The 22,745-nt window shown below is 38.7% G+C and overlaps 1 protein-coding gene across 1 annotated transcript in view; it reads right to left on the bottom strand.

Annotated features, from left to right (window-relative positions):
* The window catches only part of LOC125447092 (RNA binding protein fox-1 homolog 1-like), a 347,070-nt gene that overhangs the window by 56,953 nt on the left and 267,372 nt on the right, over positions 1-22,745 (bottom strand). Inside the window, 2 exon segments of the mRNA XM_048521195.2 lie at positions 3,351-3,443; positions 19,372-19,425. Coding sequence (XP_048377152.2) covers positions 3,351-3,443; positions 19,372-19,425 — 147 coding nt within the window.

A 22,745-nucleotide genomic window follows, 5' to 3' on the forward strand; every position in this document is an offset into this window, starting at 1 on the left:
AGCATAGAAATTAAAAGGAGGAGATTTAATAGAGGCGTTCAAAACGATATAGGTTTAGCTAAGAGTAGATAGGGAAAGTTTTTTTTTAAAATGCAGTGATTTATTATAATTTGGAATGCAGAGATTGATAGAGCAATAGATTCAAAAGGGAACTGGAATAAACAAAAATAACTGAAGGGGTAAGATTTGTAGAATTATACAGGAAGAGCTAATTAGATTAGATTTCTTCAAAAAGCCAGAATGTTTCTACAAAATTCACGTTTCTATGTGTCAGATGAGTCATGAGAGCTTGAGATCTGTGAAGCCCGTTTCTTTTTTGTTTAAAGCTGTCAGAAATTTTTCTATTGCAGAATTCACTACACGTCCTGTTGCTTTCAAGCCTTCTCACAGTACACAGGACAGATTTCTCTAGATGCCACAAAGATAGCAGTCAAAAAGGAACGCTTCACAAACAGATGAGCTCAGTTCCCAGTGATGGCTTCAAATGTGTCATCGTTGTAGCTATCAGGGCTTCCACAATGGGCACGAGTTAATAAGGCATCACTTGAAAGCTACATTTTTCCTGTTGAATCCTGGACAGATAGAAGATCTGATTCTGTCAATCATTGCTCATTTGCATCTTTGGAAATAATGCCCTTGAGCACAGGCTAGGAACAGATATGTTTAAAACGAACTGATTGTTATCGCAGTGATATTTTATAAAGGTACTTTTTCGCAGAAACTACACTTACTCAAAAAAGAACGTAATCTATTGGTCCTGGAATTGTGGACATTGGTGGTGAGAGGAACTAACTTAGAACATGGCAGAGACCATATTCCCTAATATAGCTACACAGAGGTTATTTTATTACCTTAAATTAATTATAAAGAACTACAGACATTAGTATGGCATATTGTATTAAAAGTAGTAACTGCTGAGTGATGTGTGACTGTCATTATGACCTACGGGCTTATCCATTAGAGGCTGCCACAGTCTGCTAGTTTTATTACTGCCAGTGAGGATCCAAGATTATAAGTCCACGTTGTTAAGGAGCAACTTTGTATTGTCATACTGCCCTATTCTGTCTTGTGACCTGACTCTGGTTCACTTCTAACATTCAATGCATTCTGAATTCCATTTAAATAAAGTAGTAAAGGCTGAAATAATATACTCTCCAACTGATTCAATAGGTAAATAGTTCGCATCCATATAGATCAGGCAGGTCCCATGTTCAATTTGAGAGTTGGAAATGCCAACTTTCACCAGCTTTGAATCAAGGACATTTCAGCATTTGATGCCAGTGTCACTGGGATTAGGAACGGATAGAATCAGGCAATATTTCCTCACTGCTGCTACCTAATGAATCTTTCCTGGCAGTGCACATCTTTGGATACCAGGTGTGGAAAAGATCAGGCTTAGCTTTGATGCCCCCTTCGAAGCCAACAGCCTCACGATATTCTCTAAACACCATCACAAGTGAACAGTGCCCTTTTAGGAAGATACCAGGGGTTTCTGGTAACTATGGGCTGGTAAGCCTGAATGAAAACCATCTTCAGGGATAGAATTAAACAAGAAATAAAAAACAGAGACAATGGAACACCTTCAAATTTAAGGAGTAGTCCATATTGATAAAAACTGACCTAATTTCTAAAAATACTTCAATGTTTTTAGCTTAGAATTAAAATTAGATCTAAAGATAAAGTTTAATTTTTATTAAAATTCAGTGCAAATGGGTAGTCTTTGAGTAGGTGCTTAAGAAACAATGGACTCAACCAGAACCCTTTTCAAAAAACAGTCTCTCTCATCAAGTCTCCATACAATTATTAGCCTGAGAAGTACCAGGTTTACTTTTGATTGGTCACACACAAACAAGTCTAAAAACTATGGAACAAAACAATGAAACAAAGAACATGCCAAAAAAAAATTAAAAATTAAAGAAGATAGTAGTGTAGGATTTTAAACATTAGGTGAGGGGGCAAAAGTCAGTTTTCCAGCAGTGTGCAACATGAGTACCAAGAAGGGCCAAGAACCATTGGAGAAGCCACACATTGAGCCAATAGAAACAGGAGGCACAATCCCAGAGAAACAGAGTAACCATTCACAGGCGTGACATACAAGGAAAGGGGGAGAGAGGGGAACAAGGACAAACAAACACAAAGAAAGGGTGCATTAATCAGCAAAACCGTCGTTAAAACTCTGAGTAAGATGTGTAGGAGTCACCATCAATCAACTACCAAATATAGCTCAGGCTGCTTAAAAAAAAATATGTACAATCCAGTACAGGCGGCACCAAAAAACAGCATTGGAAAAGGGGAAAACGACAAGTCAAGTCACATTCGTAGCGTTAAACGTGAAATGGCAGATGGGTTTCCTTTTTGTTTTGTGTTCGTTTGTTTTGTTTTTTCTTGGTTCACTTACCCCCTTGCGTACCATCGCCAGCATGTATAGTTACCATGGTTACTGTGACTCAAGTGAAGGGCCCTAAATGCTACATCATCGAGGAGGGAAATATAAAAAAAAGCAAAATATGCAAACATCTTACTCAAAAGACTTTAAATGATTCATAAAGACCAGTCTGCATACAAGGCAGAGCTGAGGAGGAAATCTGAGACCTAAAATTCACTTGAAATTAAGAATATTCTATCGAAAATTACAAGATTAACAAGATTTCAGACCCTCTTTGGACAAACACACTCCAAGTTGTTTGCAGGTTGACTGGTTAGCAATAGATCCAAGGCCTAGGAAACAATACCTAGATTACACAAGTTTGTTTTCAAATGGGAGGGTAGGTATAATGTGAAAGCTTTTTTGTTATAATTATCCAAATTATAATGTGATAACGTTCAATTTGGCATTGAATATTTCAAGTAGTTTTGACCACAAATCTAAGGCTCTCTGCAGCTGCTTGGAAAGGCAGTCCAAAGAAACTCGATAAGACTCTTATTTACGTACGAAGAGGCTGTCTCCACTGATGGATTCACCCCTCAGCACTGCTTTGAAGAAAACTGACTCACTTCTTTGTGTGTTTCGGTAGTTTTACCTCAGAAAACAAAGGGAACCTACTTGCACCCTGCTTTGAAAGACACAGAGGTAAAACTGGACATTCTCATTGCATAAACAAAATAAAGAAGGAGCCTTGCACGACAAAGGCCAAAATAAACCAACACAAACATAATTCTGGTCAGCAAGGCTGCAGGAATTACTACGTAAATTAAAGAGTGCAAGAAAGATTGGGAGGGGGTAAGGGGTAGTTAGAACAATGACGCACATATGATGACCATCGAACAACCAGTGTATAAAATAAAAAGGTGAGGCAAGACATTTAAAATAAATTTACAGAAGGAAATAATTTTGTTTTTAAGACATGCACCTCTATTTTACGGCCCTCAACCACCGTGCCGTGTAATTTCTCCCTCGCCCTGTCGGCATCAGCACTAGATTCGAAAGTTACGAACCCGAATCCCTGCATGCGGCGGGAGAAGGGGGGAGAACAACATGCACATCATTATAAATAGAACAAGTACATGACCACAATCAGCAATACTTTTTTCTCTCATCCTCATGCATGTTTCTTGGAAAATTAAAAAAATTAAAAAAAAGTAAGCGGCAAGGCCAAACAAAACTATACTTGTTACTTGGGCTGCTCATTAGTAAATGGCTGATCGAGGACAGATTTTTTTTAAAAATGGGAGGAGGAGGAAAGGAATGGATGAAAACACCAAAGAGCAAGGTACAGAATTTCTGAAAGCATACAAGGTCAGTGCAGTGTTCTACTCTTTCTGAGAGGCATCCCGCGCATGATCTCTATCTAGTTTGCACTCTTCTCAGGAATTTCAGATTTGATCTATAGCTATTGTGTCCGAAAGAGTAGACTCTGTGGAAATAATGGGAAAGTAAGAGGTTCACTTAAGGTCTAGTTCATGAAGATAAGAAGCCATTAACACAAATATTGCTGTCTGCAGTCCTGGGAGTTTTGACAACCTGAGTTAGTGGTTTCTGGTACATTAGACAACATACCATGAGCTAGTAGTACTACCAGAGTACTTAGTTATTAGAGTTAATTTCAGCTGATGAAAAGCATCTTCTTTATTGCTGAGTTGCATTGGATTGAAAAAAATCAGTCAGGGATTCTGTTTCAGATGGCTATCCAGTGACCTCTGCTGGAAAATCCAATTAATAGAGGAAAGCATCAGGCTCAGCCGCAACCTCCCAACAATTATCTTGGCAACACTAAACATCGTACATCTTGGACAAGTACCAGATAATTTCTAGAGCTGATGGAAGTGCACACCAGCTAAGAATTAATCCTTTAGAGAAGACAGACAGGTAGAGACAAAAACACCAAGAATTTCAATGAAAATAACTCTTTTGTGAAAAGTAATTATTATAATGAGAAATCAAATGTTTCATTAATAGTAGCAATTTATATTCTGAAATGCAAGAAACCTAAATGCAACTCCCCCCATCTATTTTCATGTCAGGCATGATGCCCGAAAGACTGTTGTTAACTCAATTTAATGTGTGTGTGTGAGACAGAGACAACTTTTCAGCTGCCACATAACAGACTGTGAAATGAGCCAATGGAAACTAACAGAACACATTAAAGCCTGAACTTTGAACTATTTATAAAAAAAATCCTATTCTGAAACCCTGAACAGAACTAACATTGTGCTGTACATATTCAGAATATGGATTGTGTGTGAAATGATTAGTGGCATTTTTCTTGCAAAGAAATCAAAATTTTGATGGCTTGAAAGGGGCTGTTGTAGAGATACTGTAATAATAGTCAGTCAGTGGTGAAATGTTTTTGTGCATTTGCCAGCAAAGCCAAGAACTATCACTGGTCTGATAATTTAGCACACGGATATGGGGAAGTTATTCTATCCAAAGCATTCTAATAAACAGAAAGTCAACTTCTAATACCACTCAATCCCTGGATTCTCCAAGCCACATCACACTTTAAAAAGGAATGGTCCAATCACAAGGCAGTCAAGGCCTTGCAGGGCTGAAAGCAGTGTTTTGGGGAATAGGTGGCACAGTCAGAACACTGTCCTTTTCACCTCTGAATCCTGGGTTAAAGCCAGCACAGACAGATGGCATGAAAGTCTCCTCTCACAGCTATAAATGCCCCAAGAGAAATTAGTTTCGGCACTCATGATACAGCTCTTAATGGGCATACGTCCACAGTTAGAAATGAAATATAACTCAGCATTAACTAGAAATCATTCTAAATATTCAGCAAGGTCATGATGAGGGCAAGTATAGAAAATGGAAATGCCATAATTAAGTAGCACAAATTAATCTTCCAGTACTATATTTTAAAGCAAGAGCACTTTAATATATAAAATAGGGTTGAGGTCCAAACAGGATAAAAGCAATTTTAGCCTGCATTTACCCAGCACTGTATCTGCTGTGGGCATTCAACCCAAAAAACAATTAAGCTTTCAAGCAGGATCATTCCCTACTTTAATTAGGCCTAAAATTCAGTCAAAGGTTGATAAACAAACAGTCCTCCTTTGAACAATACATTGAGATCTGTTTAATTTTATGTTATAATTATAAGATAAGCCAGCAGTTAAAAAACTCAACTTAACAAGAGAACATTTTAAATGTGTCTTAGTAAAGGTCTCATTATGCTGTGACTGTCAATACACATGATCACACTAGTCTTAAAATAAATATTCAGATTCTAAAAATCCAGAATTTAAAAAATCAAACTCAATTCTGTTTTGTTGCAGAAGTACAATACAAGGTAAAAGATTTTTTTTTATTATCCAGCAATTCTCATGCATTGTGCATTCTCCATTGCTGAAGCCATTTTCACCTTGACAACATCCACACTAATGGTTCAATTCACCATTCTTGTTTTCTCTTTGCCTGAGTGCACTAATGGCTCCATTTATGAATCAAAAGAGGGGTTTTCAGACTTTGCACTGTCCCTGACCGCAGCTCAGGAGATCTCAGTCCATCCTCCTTATTATATTGATATTGTATTTGTGGTGACAAGGTAAAGCCTACCTCCTGTCTGGGCGCATTACAAAAATGAAAAGACTAAGATACTGGACAGCATACTACTGCAGAAGGAAGGCAATTATCCTTAACCTTAATAACTGATCAAACTGTAAGTAGAGATCATTTTGATCTGAGCAGGAAATAAGGTCCTGAACAAACTGCAAAGTGAAAAGCTAAGAACTCCAGAGGATTGGAAAACTGTCAATGTAATGCCCCTCTTTAAAAAGAAAGGAAAAGAAGCAAAAAAAAAATCAGTAACTACAGGCCAGTTTGCATAACATTGGGAAAACGTTAGAGTCCATTATGAAGGATGCAAGAGCAGAGCGTTTAGAAATACAAACATAATCAAGCAAAGTCACTGTGGCTTTGTGAAACGGAAATCATGCCCAATAAATTTATTCAAGTTCTTTGGGAAGGTAACAAGTGCAACACATAAACAGGAACCAGAAGATGTAACAGAATTGGGTTTCCAAGAGGCATTCAATAAGGTAGCCATATGTGAGACTACAAAATAAGAGTGTGTTGGGAGTAGTGTATTAGCACAGATAGAGGATTGGCCAACTAATAAAACACGTTGATTCAAGATGGTAACCGACACTAGTGAAATGCTTTAGAGATCACTGCTGGGGCCACAATAACTTAATACAAATTACTGACTAGGACCGTTGTAGATGAGTGGTATTGCCCCTACTCTGAGCCAGTGAACCCAGGTTCAAGTCCAACCTGTTCCAGAGAACTGTCATAGTACATCTGAACAGGTGATTAATAATATATTAAATGGCTTGGATGGTAGAAATGAGTGTATTAATACCAAGTTTGTAGATCCCAAGAAAATAGGTGGGAAGTGAAGTATTGAAGATGACAATCTACACAGGGACATAGACAGGTTGAATGAGTGAGTGGAAATTTGGCAGATGGAATATGTAGAAAAACGTGAGTTTATGCACTTTGGCAAAACAAACAGGACAGCTAATTATTATTTAAATGGAGAAAGATGGTAGAAAGCTGCACCACACAGGGACTGGGTGATTTTCACAGAATCATAGAATCCCTAGAGTGTGGAAACTGGCTCATTCAGTCCAACAAGTCTGACTACCCCTTTGAACAGCATCCCACCCAGACCCATCCCCCTTACCCTGCATTTCCCGACGTCTAAACGACCTAACCTAAACATCCCTGGAAGCTACGGGAAATTTCCCATGGCCAATCCACCCACCCTGCACATCTTTGGACAACTGTCTGTGTGGAGTTGGCACATTCTTCCCCATGCCTGCGTGGGTTTCCTCCCACAGTCCAAAGATGGAATCAAACCCAGGTCCCTGGTGCTGTGAGGTACCTGTGCTAACCATTGAGCCATTGTGCCAATCTGTGAAAATCTCAAAAAGCTAGAATACAAGTTCAGCAGGTACTAGACCAATGGACTACTGTATTTTTTTTCCAAACGGAATGGAGCAAATAACTAGGAAGACCTCTCTAAGATGATACAAGACACCAGACAGACAACACCTAGAATACTGTGAAGAGTTTTGATCTCCTTAACAAATGGAAGATATCTGGCACTGGAGATAGTCCAGAGAATGTACAAAGGAAATTTTAATGAGGAAAGGTTGAGTAGGTTGGGCTTGTACTCATTGGCATTTAGATGAATGAGAAGGGGCCTTATTGAGACATACAAGGTTCTTAGGAAACTTGACAGGCTAGATGTGGAAGGCAACTTCCTCTTGTGGGAATCTAGGGCCAAAAGCATACTCTCGGAGGCAAAGGTCACCCAGCTAAAACAGACAAGAGGAGGAATTCCTTCTTGAATGGGGTTGTCAATCTGTGGGATTCTTTATCACAGATGGCCTTTGAAGCTGGGTCATAATGGATATTCGAGGCTGAGATAAATAGATTTTTAACCACTAAGGGGATCAAGAATTATGGGGAAAGAGTGGGAAAGTCAAATTGAGGATTATCAGATCAAACACGATCCAAATGAATAGCACAGCACACTCAATGGGTTGAATGGCTTTCTTTTGCTTCTACATCTTGTGGTCTAAGCAGCAGCAGCTGAAGTCACAGCAGTTCATATGCCAGCTGAAAGCTATACAGAGAGCATGTTTTGGGATGCAGTCACCCTGCAGCTTAAAGGCACACAGGCAGCAAGAAAATGGCTAACTGTCAGGCAGCCAAGAATGATGAGATAGGTTATGGTTTCCAGTTTACATCTGACTCCTCCTAGTACTGAAGAACAAAGAGCATTCTTGTCCTCTAGGAAAACAGTTAGATGAGCCTCCATGATATCAGGGTTAAAAGGATACCGCTGAGCAGCAGCAGGGAGTGAAAACCAATCACTCTGGTAAAAAGCAAGATAAGATCCAGTGAAAAGCTTTTAAGGAGCCAGGAAAGAACATAGAAACACACACAGAATCCCTACAGTGTGAAAACAGGCCCTTCAGCTCAACTAGTCCACACCGCCCATTGCAGCATCCCAGCCAGACCCATCCTTCTATAACCCAGCTAAGCTACACATCCCTGAACACTACGGGCAACTTAGCCTGGCTAATCCACCTAAATTGCACATCTTTGGACTGTGGGAGGAAACAGCAGTACCCGGTGGAAACCCACGCAGGCACTGTGCAGGGGAGAATGTGCAAACTCCATACGGACAGTCGCCCGAGGGTGGAATTGAACCCGGGTCACTGGCACTGAGAGGCGGCAGTAATAACCATTGAGCCACCATGCAACAGGATCTCAAAGATATTAATTGCTGGATTAGTGCCATGTGCTAACGAGTCTACAGAAATAGGAACACAAAGAAGAATGTGTTGGTGTAGGGTGGTGCAGAGGGGAGAGATTCAGAATCCTGAGACATGGCGACTGGTCCCGCAGGTGGTGAGAACCAGATAGGCCAGATGGGTTGCGCCTCAACAGGGTTGAAACTGATGACCTTACAGCATAGTTTATTAGTGCTATTCTGAAGAGTTTCACCTAAATTGGCACAAACTAGAGTGTAACGTAAAAATGGAAAAACAAGGTGTATAACGAATTTGGATATATATATATTTTATTTATATATCATAAAGAGAGAGAAAGCTAGAGTAGTGGGTCAGAATTAAGAGGGAATTAGGAAGGACTAAATTAAGCTTACACTGCACATTTGTAAATGCAAGTAGTAAATAAGATTGATGAGCTGAAGACACAGCTGTCCAATTGAGAATATAATATGGCAATAATTGAGATTCAGCTCAATAAAGATCAAAACTGGGTACTAAATATTCCAGGATACAGGGAGATAGAGAAGGAATTAAAGAGACTGCAGTAATATTAAGGAAAATACTAAAATGCTAGAAAAAAGATGTCCGAGATGAATCAAGAATATCACCTATTTGGTTGGAATTAAGAAATAATGGGAAGTGGCATTCCATTACTGAGCATATCCAACCAGAGAAAAAAAGTGAAGAAGAACAAATTTGCAAGGAATTACAGAAATGCAAAATCTATAGGTTACTTATAATGAGCGGCTAAAATTATCCTGTTACAGACTGTAAGATTGCAAGGACTGGGTAGATGAAGAGTTTATGAAGTGTGTTCAATAGAATTTTTTAGATTGATAAGCTTCTGGCCCAAAAAGAAAGGTGGTGTTACAGGACTTGATTCTGGGAACTGCGATGAGACAAGGGAACCAAATGACAACGGGAAATGTACTGGGGATGGTGATCATTGCTAACTTAAACATTATGAGACTTTGGAAAAAGAGAAGAGGCAACCTAGAATAAAAACATACAATTACAGGATGGGAACAATTTCTATGGGGTGACAACGTATGTGCCTAGGTTAATTGGAAGGCAAAACTACAGTAATGTGAACTGCCATTAAAAAGAAGCTGGCTTTGGTAGACTCCTGTGAGCGGAAAAAGCAGGACAACCTAAACTAAGCTTACTGGATGACAAGATAGAAATTAAGATAAACCAGAAAAAAGGTCCTAAAGAGAAATGTCAGGTCAATGACACATGTGAGAACCAAGCTAAAAATTGAAGGTTCACAGCTGAACTGAATAAAGAACATGCTGAATAAAGCAAGAGTTTCACAGAAGACTGGGAACTAATAGAAAACATAACCCACAAGTCTTCTGCCAGCACATGAATAGCAAAAGAGTAGATCAAGTAGGAATGGGGCCAATTAAAGACCATACAAAGGAGTGACACGTGGAGGCTGAGCGTGGCTGAAATGCTATTTTTGCTTTTAAGAAGGAAAAAAAATGCTGTCAATGTCATAGTAAAAGCTGAGATATTAGGGCCTTGGATGGTTTAAATGTTGGAAAACAGGAGGTCTGAAAAAGTCGAACGGTACTTAAAGCGAACAAGTTTGAATATCAGTTCAGATGCATCCAAGGCTGCTGAGGAAATTGGCCAGAAACTTCATTTTTTCCCCAGATACAGGTGTGGTGTCAGAGGCCAAATGCTATATTTCCCTAATTAAAGAAAGAGGTATTGGGTAAGTCCAGTAACTGCAGGCCGGTCAGTTGAACTTCAGGAACAGGACAGTTTTTTTTAAAAGAAACAATAATCTGGGTCAAAATTTAGTTGCTTTGTTTTATACAGATTAAGGAAATTCAGCCCAGAATTGTTAAAGAAAATTGTGTTTAATTAACTTGATGTAAGAAAGCATGTCAATGTCAGTAATGCAATGTACATGATATGCATAGATTTCCAAAGCACACTTGAAATCCATGGAATGAAAAGAACAGTAGCAGGATGAGTTTGAAGTTTACTCATTAACAGGGAGAGGGGAAATGGTGAATTTGGAGTGGCAGAAGATTTATAATAGAGTACGACTGCATATCTTAATCTGCGTTAATGGTCTAAACTTGGCCATGCAGAGCACAATTTTAACATGTGCAGGTAGGTGACAAAACATGAAGCCTTCTGAGGGGTCAGGAGAAGAGCCACATTTTTGTGGTTCTGAGGAAGCATCAGCAGACCCGAAATGTTAACTCTGATTTTTCCTTCACAGATGCTGCCTGACTAGCTGAGCTTTCCCAGCAACATCTGTTTTTGTTCCACAATTTTTAAACTTGTTTGCGCATGGGCATGGGCATCATTTGCTTTAATTAATCCTTAATTGCCCAGTTAAGAGTCAATCACATTGCTGCAGATCTACACAACTGCCATTAGCCTAACTTCTCTTTTTGGATTTTGTTTTGTTTATTGAATTCAAATTTCATGATCTGCATGATGGGATTCAAATCCAGAACTATAGATTACAAATCCAGAGCCATTACCACAACTCCACCACCTTTCCTAACCTTTCTATTGTGACAATGTTGTGGCTTTAAGAGCTTATTTTGTCTTTTTTTCCCCACAAGAAAGAGAGATTGAATAAGAGGTTACGAGCTATCTGTAAGAAAGTAAACAGCTTGAGAGGCCTTGGGTCTTTTAAAAATAAAAGTTGAATTAATGGAGGCAGCCTTTAGTTTAAAACAGTTGCTGAGGTGGGCTTGAAGTAGTAGAAACCATCTTTTCCCCCTCTCAGTTACAGCGACAAGCTGGGGTTTCTCTCTGCCACAGAGTTACCTGTAAGGCAAATCTATTTTTCTGAATTTTCCTTTTTTGCCAAGGGGGTATTAATGGATGTTACTGTATTGGAACAAATAATTAGTAACAGTTTCTGCATCTATTATTCCATTAAGTTTTCCAAATAGAGTTAAGTTATTTTAAATTCTTCTTTCTTTTGTCTGTGTTCTAACTATAGCGTTTAAATAAATTGTGTTTTTGCTTAACATTGCGCAGTTTGACCATTGCACTGCCTTTAGAACAAGGCACTTTACATCTGCCTTAAAAATAAGAAAAAGTTAGGGTCTAGGCTACCTTCTTAAAATATTTTGAGGAGGTCTGGTTTGGTCCATATAACACTTTGATTTGGAAAGTAGAAAGGGAAGTTCTGATGCTCTGGTTAGCACAAATCCCTCAACCAATACTAGACAAAAATTCACTAGTGATTTATCTGTGCTGCTTCTGGCACCTTGATGTGCATGAATTGATTTTGGTCCATTGACTAAGGTGTTTTTGACTAACCTAAGAATGGAAAAGACAATAAATAGCATTAAGCTCTCTTTCTTATCTCTAAATATAATTTTTGTTGGAATCTGGAATAATCACATAGCCTGAATATATAAGTGCAGACATGGAAGAGGAGAATGGTAGCGGGGAAAGAACCCAGGCAATCAGTTCTCTACCTACTGCCACATCAGATGTTAAAGAACCCAATTTTGTACAACTGGCAGAAATTTAACCAAAGATCTAAGTATTTCCAAAATCAGCTGATTGTATTTAGTCCACACAAAGGGTGACTTAACCTGCTTTGAAATGGTATGAACATTTAAGCCTTATGGTATTTTAGGGGAAACTAATTGACAATTTAGTATGCACTAGTTTTATTTCTTGGAGTTAGTGCTTAAACAGAGGGTTTATTGTAAGCATCAGGAAGTTGCTGTTAAATAATTGTAGCAAGGTACGATGGACGTAGCCCAAGTAACTTGTTATTTTAATCTGGCCTCAGAACTGCAATAAATACAAGCAACAGATGAGCAGTGTCAAAAAGTAGATCAACAACCCCTGCAGAAGAATGATAAATAAACGTTACTAGATACAAATATAAAAACGAGAAATCAAAAAAAGGCGATACTCCTATGTGTGTCCATAGACAGAAAACACAATTTAACCCATAAGAATACATGCACTATATTCCCAATATACCACAGTGCACATAATAAACACAGTTTCAGCAGCAAAAAACAATCATGCTTGAAGTGATTGGTCGAGGGTAGTTGTTTTCATGCTGCGTTAGAGGATTTTCATCTACAACCTTATTTATCCGTGAATGACTTGAAGCTGTTTGCAAGAATCAATTCCCCTGAACTCAGACCCATAAATGATACCACAAAATCCTTGCTGCATTAAAACTACACTGTTTTACAGAAACCGCAATGGGCTATTTATCAAGACAAATTATTTAGCCAATTTGGAATGCCCGATTCCATTCAGTCTCTTCTCTTTATCTTTGATTAACAGAGCTGTGAGGCCAATCAGCAGAGCAGACCTGGTCAGAGAAAGCCATGCACCAATGCTAGGAGCAAGGAAGACCCACACTACAAGGTATTGCATGTTACCCAATTCATCTGACATGGCACTCAAATGGAAACACTCACCCAGTCAAGAGAGGAAAGAAATCGATTGATTCAAGCTTGAATTATACATAATTTTATCTATTTTGTAATGATAAAGTTAACTCTCATTTGTGTTCATTGGGGTTACATCAAGCGTGGTTAACTTGCTAAATTGTTGCTGAATAGAGGGTCATCTGGTCGAATTTCTCGTCTTGCACTCGACAGACTTAAAATTTGTCCTGCAAGATGAAGTGCTTCAGCGACCTGGCTCTCTTTTCAGAAATGTTCAAGCGACTCGATGAAAAATAGTTTAATATTTTCTCATTTTAATTTTTTTGTCAACACCTATGAATTTCCATTAGAAAATGCATCTTAAACTAAAAAGGCTGTGATTTTTTGGGGAGATCATTACAACTATCACTGGAAATAATGATACATTCTAGATTAAAGGAACTGTTGAGTCTGGAAAGTTTACAACAAATAAAAAATAAATGCAACCTGTTGGAATTATGAAAGTTTTGCTATCAAGTAAGTTTGTGAAAATATTAACATGAGAGAATTCCATTACTGTGAAGGATCCAATCTTTTATCTCCTCGGTTCTGTATTAAAATCACCTTCCCCTCCTCCAATTTCTTGTCTACAAGCAATGCCATTTTCTTGGGTGAAGGATCCACGGACACTCCAATACCTCGGGCAAAGTACCACTCTTAGTGCATCAGCCCAGGTTGTTAGTTTTGGCAAGTTATTTGATCTCAAAAGCACTGCAGGCAAATCTGATCCTGTCCTCACCAGATGCCCACATTGTGATCACTGATGGCAATCAGGGGCTGGAACCATGGGAATCCTTGCCCCCACCCCATACCATAACTCCTTCCCTGGTTGAGCTCTTCTAACTCAGCACAGACCTGGCATTAGGTAGGATCTTTTAGAATTGAGGCGATGCCTTTACCTGAAATCAATGGGAGCTAGTGATTCATTTTTGATAAATAAAATTAACAAAGTTATTTATAGGAATTTTGTTTCTAAGGCAAAAGCAAATTCTAAGCATTGTCAAAGCAGGCAAAGATTTGAGCACTGGAGTTGAATCACCAATCAGTACTTGTCTGGCTTAAATAGAATTTACATCACTCAAACAAGGTGTTCATGCAAACATAACTCAGCAAGGTGTCGGTATTTTCAAGAAACTGGTAAAATAAATTTCCAAAAACATATTCAATCGGAGAATAACAATGATTTTTTGGAACAGTCCACTGACCACTATTTAGCTTAAAATGTCACTGTGGTGTCCATTCCAGAAATGACTCCATTGAAACTGAGGATCCCTGGATATTCTTGCAAGCCACTCCTCATCATTAATTCAGTTTGATTTCTCCCAGTCAGAGCAGTTTCAACATGGTTAGCAATGGTCTCACAGATACCATACACAGCAAGCACACCAATGCAAAGTGTGTTTCTGAGAGTTGGATATCTGTGGTTGACTTAGAGGACCCAATGTACAGAATAGCAACTATGCAAAGACAGCTGTGAAATTCACGATTAAAGCAAAAGTGTGGATATGAGAGGAATCTGGTCAAATCTGTCACCAGAAATGTTTATATCTCAGTATTAAAAATGTAGCTTCATTAGTCATAAAATCAAAAGGAAAGGGATTAAAAAAACATGTTTTTCCTAACCCTTTTTAGCATGATGTGGTTTTAGTGAGACAGTTAATCATATAAAACATCACAATACTGTGTGGCGATTGGTCCCCTGTATTTCTGGAAAAACAAACATAACCAATCAAATCACATTCTGATTTCAACGCTTCTAGTATCACCCACCCACCCACCCACCAGAAAGACAGAAATAGAAAAAATTAAACATCAAAATATACTTCAAATCAGTTTGTTTTAAAGAGAGAGCATTCCGATTTTTTGGTCTGTACAGGTGATTATGATCAGGCAGAACTCAAAACATTGAACAGATTTGTATGTTTGAGAGGATCAAAGTTCACACAGGACTTCTCGCATCAGATTCCAGTTTTGTTAGCTCTCCTTCTGAACTGAAAATCTGAAAATTCTATTTCTGTGGTTGCCTGGCTTCAAATGGTTTCCAGGTCGGGTCAAATCACAGACTGTTCTTCAGGAACAGGGCACCTCTGTGACCTGCCCTGTATATGCTATTGATGTGTGAAAGAGAAAAGGAACTGCCTAAACGTTTCAGTAGGTATCTATAGCCAAGGAGAAATTTTCTACCCACACAGCCCCCACCCCTGGCCAATATTTGAAAACTTTCAATCTGGTTTCTGCAAATTCACCAGGTGTCTGTCATCACTTGCAAGATTAGTAGACGGGCATGAGATTACTATCAAGCCAATCGAGACCAAAGAACTACAAGAATGTGGATGTGAGTTTGCTCACCGAGCTGGAAGGTTACTTTTCAGACGTTTCGTCACCATTCTAGGTAACATCATCAGTGAGCCTCTGACGAAGCACTGGTGTTATGTCCCGCCTTCTATTTATCTGTTTAGGTTTCCTTGGGTTGGTGATGTCATTTCCTGCATTGGTGATGTCATTTCCTGCATCATCACCAACCCAAGGAAACCTAAACAGATAAATAGAAAGTGGGACATAACACCAGCGCTTCGTCGGAGGCTCACTGATGACATTACCTAGAATGGTGACGAAACGTCTGAAAAGTAACCTTCCAGCTCGGTGAGCAAACTCACATCCAGAACCTCAACCTGAGCTACAAATCTTCTCAAAACTTGCTACTACAAGAATGTTTCCAATCAGGCATGTGGGGCAAGGTAAATTAAGAGTCCAGAACTTGCATCTACTCACTGCCCTGAATTCCATGGTACAAAATTCTAAGGTGTGAACTTGTCTTTAAATTTTTGAGAACTGTCTGTACAGGACAACAGAAAGGAAGACTTTCTCTTTAAAAACTTATTTAAAAAGTAACAACAACAGAACCACTATATAAAAAATTTTCATTAATCATAAACTGACACATCGCAATAAGTAAAATAAGTAGTCATCTCTCTCCTCTGTTCTCACTCCATTCTACAACATGGTAAAAGATTGCCAAAAATAAAGTTCAACCAGCACAACATAACATATTACATATTTTTTCAATGACTATTGCCTTTTTTTTCTTCTCATGAATTTGCTGTACTTGCTGGCATATTGTTCTAAATAGACTGGTCACAGTTGACAAGGTCTTGGTCAAGTGCATGAACCCATGCAATAAGTTCCAGCAAGGTAACGGGACTGCGCCACAGTTAAATTCAATCTATTTTACCCAATGCCTACATTCTTACATCCTGTTGAGTTACCGAACAGTGATCAGACGTGGACATTTTAAGTCACTTCTCATGACTTGCTAGCTCAAGGCACTAGGTGTCCAAAATCATGTGGTTATAGTGACAGCAAAGGATTAGTATTGTTGTCATTACTCTGAAAATAAGCAACTTCTTATGCGCACACTGCACAGTTAAAAGCAGAAGTTGTTGTCAGTGATACATTCCTCTCCTAGAGGGTAGTCTGTTGAATGGGATGTGACTTGGGTTTTCACATAGTATTAGTAAGATGCCAAAAAGTTTTCCTGGATTTTGGAGAACTAATTTTATGTTTGCGGAATTACAGCTTCCTTTTCTGATAAGAAAACATTTTTAAATACAATATTTCTGTAAAGTTTGATTTTTCAGCTCCTAATTTATGCCTTCCAACTCTTAGATGCTGCTAGACTTTATACTGTTTCTCCAAATACTGTTTCTCCAAATCAATGTCCAAAAGTTGGGAAAATGCAAGTTCCGGTCTCAAAAGGGAGTCTTGCTCCATAAGAATAATTTAAACTTGAGACATTATGGCAGACTGAATGATCTAAAATGATGTTGGGCAGTTATATTTACGTTATTGATGGCAAGACAATTACCGCCGTTAGGAATACTTCTATATAAATGAAACAACTACGTATATTCAAGTAGAACAAGTTTTCAATCAGAGGTTCTTTAACTTTATTAATGCAGTGGAGAAATCGAGGTTTTAATCACTAGACAGCAAAGACAATGTTGGTTACTGGTTCAAATTACATTTGCATTTTATCTTGTGTAGGCTACAAACTAAATGACCATGCATCACTTTGCCACGTTTACTGTTCATTCAATGCTTTCTGCTAGTCTGTTAGACAGCAGTGCAGAAAAAGGAGATCTGATTTTCTATAGAAGACTGAGTCTCTGGTTCTAAATCAACTGCCAAAGCGTTGGCAGTAAAAGCAACCAATATGAAAACCTGCTGAACAGATTGTAGCATCAACTGATTGACACGTGTTTCTCTACGTGTACTGCCTGGAGTATTTCCATTTTAATTCGGTTTCAGTTTCTAAGGTTCCCAGAATTTGTGGTATTTTAGTTTTTGCCAATTTAAGATACTATTTTGACTTGCATGTGTCAATCCATCTAACATTAGTTTTAGGTGGGAATGGGAATTAATGAATGCTAAGTTGGTTGCCACATTGCTGGCTGCTGTACAATTTGACCCAAGGCCAATAAAGATTCACAACCAGAAATACAAGGTTACAAAGGTAAACTAGCTGTGAACTCTGGTGTATCTCCAGTTACTTAAGAATTTCTGACAGTAGTCTCAATCTGCCCACAATGTAAATGTGAGAAATGTGTGGCATCTTGTTCTCTTTGCAAAGCAAATTAGAAGGTTCACAACTCTGATTTTTAAATGGCTGAATAATAGGGGGAATGCTGATGGGTAGCCATGGTGTGGAAGTGCCAGTAATGGACAGGGGTGGACAAGGTCAGAAGTCCCATGACATCAGGTTATAGTCCTTGCTTGAAATCACAAGCTTTTGGAACTTAGCCCCTTTGTCAGGTGAAGTGAGACAGAAGCACACAGACACAGAATTTATAGACAGATCAAAGAACATACATATGGTGTGAGTAGAGTGTCGACTAATAAGTCTCTGCAAGTGATGCAAAGTGTCAGACAGTATGAATAAAGTGTCAATAGCTGATCACCAAGGGTAGGGAAGATCTATAATCCAATTATAGGGACCGTCAGTGAAGCAATGTATAAATGGAATGTTTATCTATTAATGGTTAGTTTGTACACAAATGAAAGGGTGGTGAAAAAATAGTTTTCTGTAAAGCACACTTGTCTCGTATGGGTTAGGAACAACATTTCCTCTAAGCTGCTCACGTGCACAGCCACCTAAAGAATTTAATACTTTTGCACAATAAAAATAAACAGGCAACGCTCAGTAAAGAGCATTTAGAAGGAACACTGACTATGTAGCAATAGTTATATTCTTACTTGAACATCACGATCTTTGGCTCCTCTGAACTGGTCTGCAGAAAAATGGTTTTGAAAAGCAACCGAGTGATTAAAAAGCCTGCTAGCAAGCTCTCAAACAATAAATGGAAGGTAAGTTCCACAGGAACTTTGCTTTTAAAAATTGTTGCAGATGAAATGCAAAGTTGAACAGACGATAGGAATGTTGACATTTTTTGACATTAATTAAAAACAAAAGTCCAGGAGAGGAACAAGGAGGAGAGATGAATACATCTAGTTAGACAATGGTACAGGCAGATCAATTAACTCTATTTTCTTGGAACGGAGGTACCAATACCAATAGATTAGTATTAATGGAATAGTGCATTTAAAAAAATTCAGCAAAAACCTTCAGATGATAAATTATGTAGTCTTACAGCGAATAGTACCTGTGACTAAAAACCAATTCCAGACCAGCAACATTTTCCAACGCTAGTGATCAGCCAGAAATTGTTTTTAATTGAAAAAGCAGACAGCATTACAAATAAGCAAACTGATTCCCAGTATCAAGTACTGGCACATAAGCGAAAATATCCCGTACTAAAGATGCAGCTAACTGGTAAGTAAAATCAACACATGGAAGGCTTGAAAAATAGCAATAATTCTGAGCTTTGGACATCATTAAAAGTTCAGTAAGGTAAAATTGATAAAAGATATTAAATGAAGAGACAAAAAGTATATCTTAAAAACACAACCAGGAAGTGCCACAAACTTACGAAGAGATCAGATATGAACTGAAAATTATGACCCAACTAGACATGTTGAAATGAATAGCAAGAAAAGATCAATTGTGGAAAATGTTGCTAACTAGAAATGTTTTTAAAATAGCTTCTTAAACTGCTTCTTCAGTGTTTCAACAGAATAAATACTGTAAAGATTGCTCACATACAGAATTATAAGGGGTGCTTACCTTTGAGCCACGCTCATTAAATATAATTTCTACATCTATGATTTTACCAAATTGCTGTAGAAAAAGAGAGAGAAAACGTTTTATTAGTATAAATTTCAGTTCAAAACTGATCTTCAAAACTCCTATTTCTCACACACTCGCTAGTTCTCTGAGAGATGCTGACTTTTTTTGGGACAGACTTCTAGGAGAGACAAGTAACCTTTTAACAGCTTGACGAAATGGCCATTCTTCCCGCGTGAGATTAACCAGTAAGCATCAATGAAAGTAAAACATAACGATATCGGGAATCACAACAGAGACTGATCTTGTACCTTAAACCCCAAATGTGTACTTTCAAGCAGGAATGGCCAGTCAACAATAACGGACAGGAATATCTACTAATTGTAGGATACTGAAATTAGGACTTAGTAGTGGAAATACTGTTCCTAGCTGAAGTTATCTTCAGTGTACAGACTGGAGATCAATCCCAGAGTACTGGCCTTTCTACCTCAGAACCCCCGCAAGTGCTTGATCTGATGAGCATCAACCAAGTATGTCAGCACTCTTAACGAAATTGTTATTATCCGTCTAGCATGGATATGCAATGAGCTCCGAAGTTGAAATACTGTTTGAACATTGTCAGACTTTTGGATCCCAATGCGTGTCCCTCCGCAGGGAGGAATCCTTTCCCAAGAGGCCAACAGTACAGAATTCTAATACATCAGGATTTGCTACAGCTTCAATGAAAACCTTAGCCCTGCCACTGTTTGGCTTGGTATAAATCTAAATTGCAAGAAATAAAAGAAACAGAATTCCGGATCCTAAGAGAAACATATAGCAACAATTACATGCCTCTGACTGACCGAAAATTAAGGCAAAAACACTCTAATTCCATTTGAAATGTGGTCATTTAACCATCTGAACTTGGTAAAACTTCAAGTAATTCTGCATGTTCAATGTCGCAGTTAACTATTTGCTCAGCAACTTCGGCTAATCCAGTGTGAGCAATTGCAATGCCAACAGGAACAGTCAGATCTCTCAGGGCAGGAGTTCACTGTGAGCGCAATATTCTCGGTTGGCTACAGTCGCAATGAGCAATGTTCCTCTTACTGCACTTGTGGAGCTAGTGGCTGCACCTTCCCTGGCCTATCCTCACATGCTTGAGGGTTAGTGTCATGGAAGTATACAGGACGGAAACAGGCTCTTCAGTCCAACTCATCCATGCCGACCAGGTTTCCTAAACAGAACTAGTGCCATTTGCCTGTGTTGGCCCATATCCCTTTAAACCCTTCATATCATTGTACAGGCTCAAATGTCTTTTAAATGTTGTAATTGTACTCACCTCTACCACTTCCTCTCACACCTCGCTCTAAATATGCATCTCCCACTGCGTGGAAAAAGTTGCCCCTCAGGTCCCTTTTAAATCTTTCCTCTGTCACCCTAAACCAATGCCCTCTAGTTTTGAACGCTCCTACCTTGGGGAAAAGACCTAGGCCAGTCACCTTATCAACGCCCCTCATGATTTAATAAGCCTCAATAAGGTTACTCCTCAGCCCCTAAATTTTAGCCTATCGAGCCTCTCATAACTTGGTTCTTCTGATTTTCCATGTAAGGCTGGGTTTTGACCACTTGGGTCAGTTACCAGGTGTGCTCAGAAACATTCATAGTCAACCACATCATGTCCCATCATAAGGTGGGCATGTTGTCAGGTTGTAGGGTGTTGAATGTGTTCCACTAGGGGCTAGGGGATTTCAGACATTTGTTTTTTTTAAATTTGAGGTCCTGCGTCATTGAGAGCGTTTCACTAGCTGCCAGTCAGTGAAGATTTTTTTGTTGAAGATATTATCCCAGCAAACATTAGGAGTTTCAATGGGTGCAAGCACAGGAAGTCATGTGAAGGAGATAGCTGCCCTCAGATGGTCTTCCCGCTAGAACAAACTTCCCAATTGGAAATATGCAAACTAATGCTGTCAAGTTAGCAATCAGACCCTGGCCATCAGGCTTCTGGTCCACATAGTAAAACCCACTAAATGGCTTCTGAATCTTCAACACCCTTTGCTCAGTAAAGCTGTTTTTACATTAATTCAAATGGGAGCATTTGTACAGCCAGTTTCTGACTCTCAAATCTTGCAAAGTGAGTAGTAAGCACAGCATAACGTTGTGACTCCCATTTCAAAATATTATTAATATGCCAACCTCCTGAAAGCCTCAAATTTAAAATTTCATCCTTGTGTTTAAATACTTTCATGGTCTTGCCCACGCCCATCTCTAACTCCATCCACCCCTACAGCTTCAGTCCTTCAAACAGTAGTAGATTTGCCAACTTTAGGTACATTTAAGTTGTCATTGGATAAGCATATGGACGTACATGGAATAGTGTAGGGTAGATGGGCTTGAGATCGGTATGACAGGTCGGCACAACATCGAGGGCCGAAGGGCCTGTACTGTGCTGTAATGTTCTATCTAACTCAACATTATGGTCTTCTTTGTTGCATCTTCCCTGTTTTGGCCCATTCATGGTAGTACTTTTTAAGACGCCAAGACATCAACACTCTGGAAATTTCTCCTTGTACTACTCTGCTTCTTCACTCTCCTCCTTCAAGACTCTACATAAATGCCTAACATTCCTTAAAGTGTTTCTGAAATTTATCAAGTTTTGTTTAAGAGCCCTCTATGATGTGCTTTAGAATTTTTTGCCACATTCATTGTGCTATATAAATGCAAGCATGGGCCTCAAAATCTAACTTTATTAACTGACAGTGAAGTTTTCATAGATCTATGAATCTGCTGCCAACATAAGTGGCTGTATTAGCAGAGAGCTCTTCACTGCCACTGGCATCTCAAAATCCAAATATGGCAATGATAATCCACTTAACTTCATTCATTACAAGTAACTGCTGCAGGGATAGGTCAATCTTTTATGTTTAACGGTTCTGCATGCTTCTTTATAACTTTTCATATGAGGCTTCATTAAGTTAGTTTGCAAAATCATTCAAACAAAATTTCAATGCTCATTTATTTTATTTTTCTGGTCACTCCAAATTTAAAAGAGAAATCTGTAAATCCAAGGTTGGCAATTATTTGTGTTTAAATCTGGGACAGAGAATTTGGAGGGACAAATATGGGCAGAATTTTTCTAGCCACTGACTAAGTGGTTTGATAAAGGATTAACAAGCCTTGTATGGAGATTGCTTGTGCCATGCACATCCTATTATCATAGCTTTAATAGTACAGTAAAACTGTTCAAGCATATCCTTAATTACCAGGTGCAATCAAAAGGACGGTGACCGACACATATCCTCTGCAGACCCGATTATTGGAATGCCAACTTGTATTTATATGGGACCACTGCTTCACAGAAACATTAGAAATCAAACTATGGTGTACCAACATCA

This window comes from Stegostoma tigrinum, chromosome 38 (assembly GCF_030684315.1).
Source record: "Stegostoma tigrinum isolate sSteTig4 chromosome 38, sSteTig4.hap1, whole genome shotgun sequence".
NCBI lineage: Eukaryota > Metazoa > Chordata > Chondrichthyes > Orectolobiformes > Stegostomatidae > Stegostoma > Stegostoma tigrinum.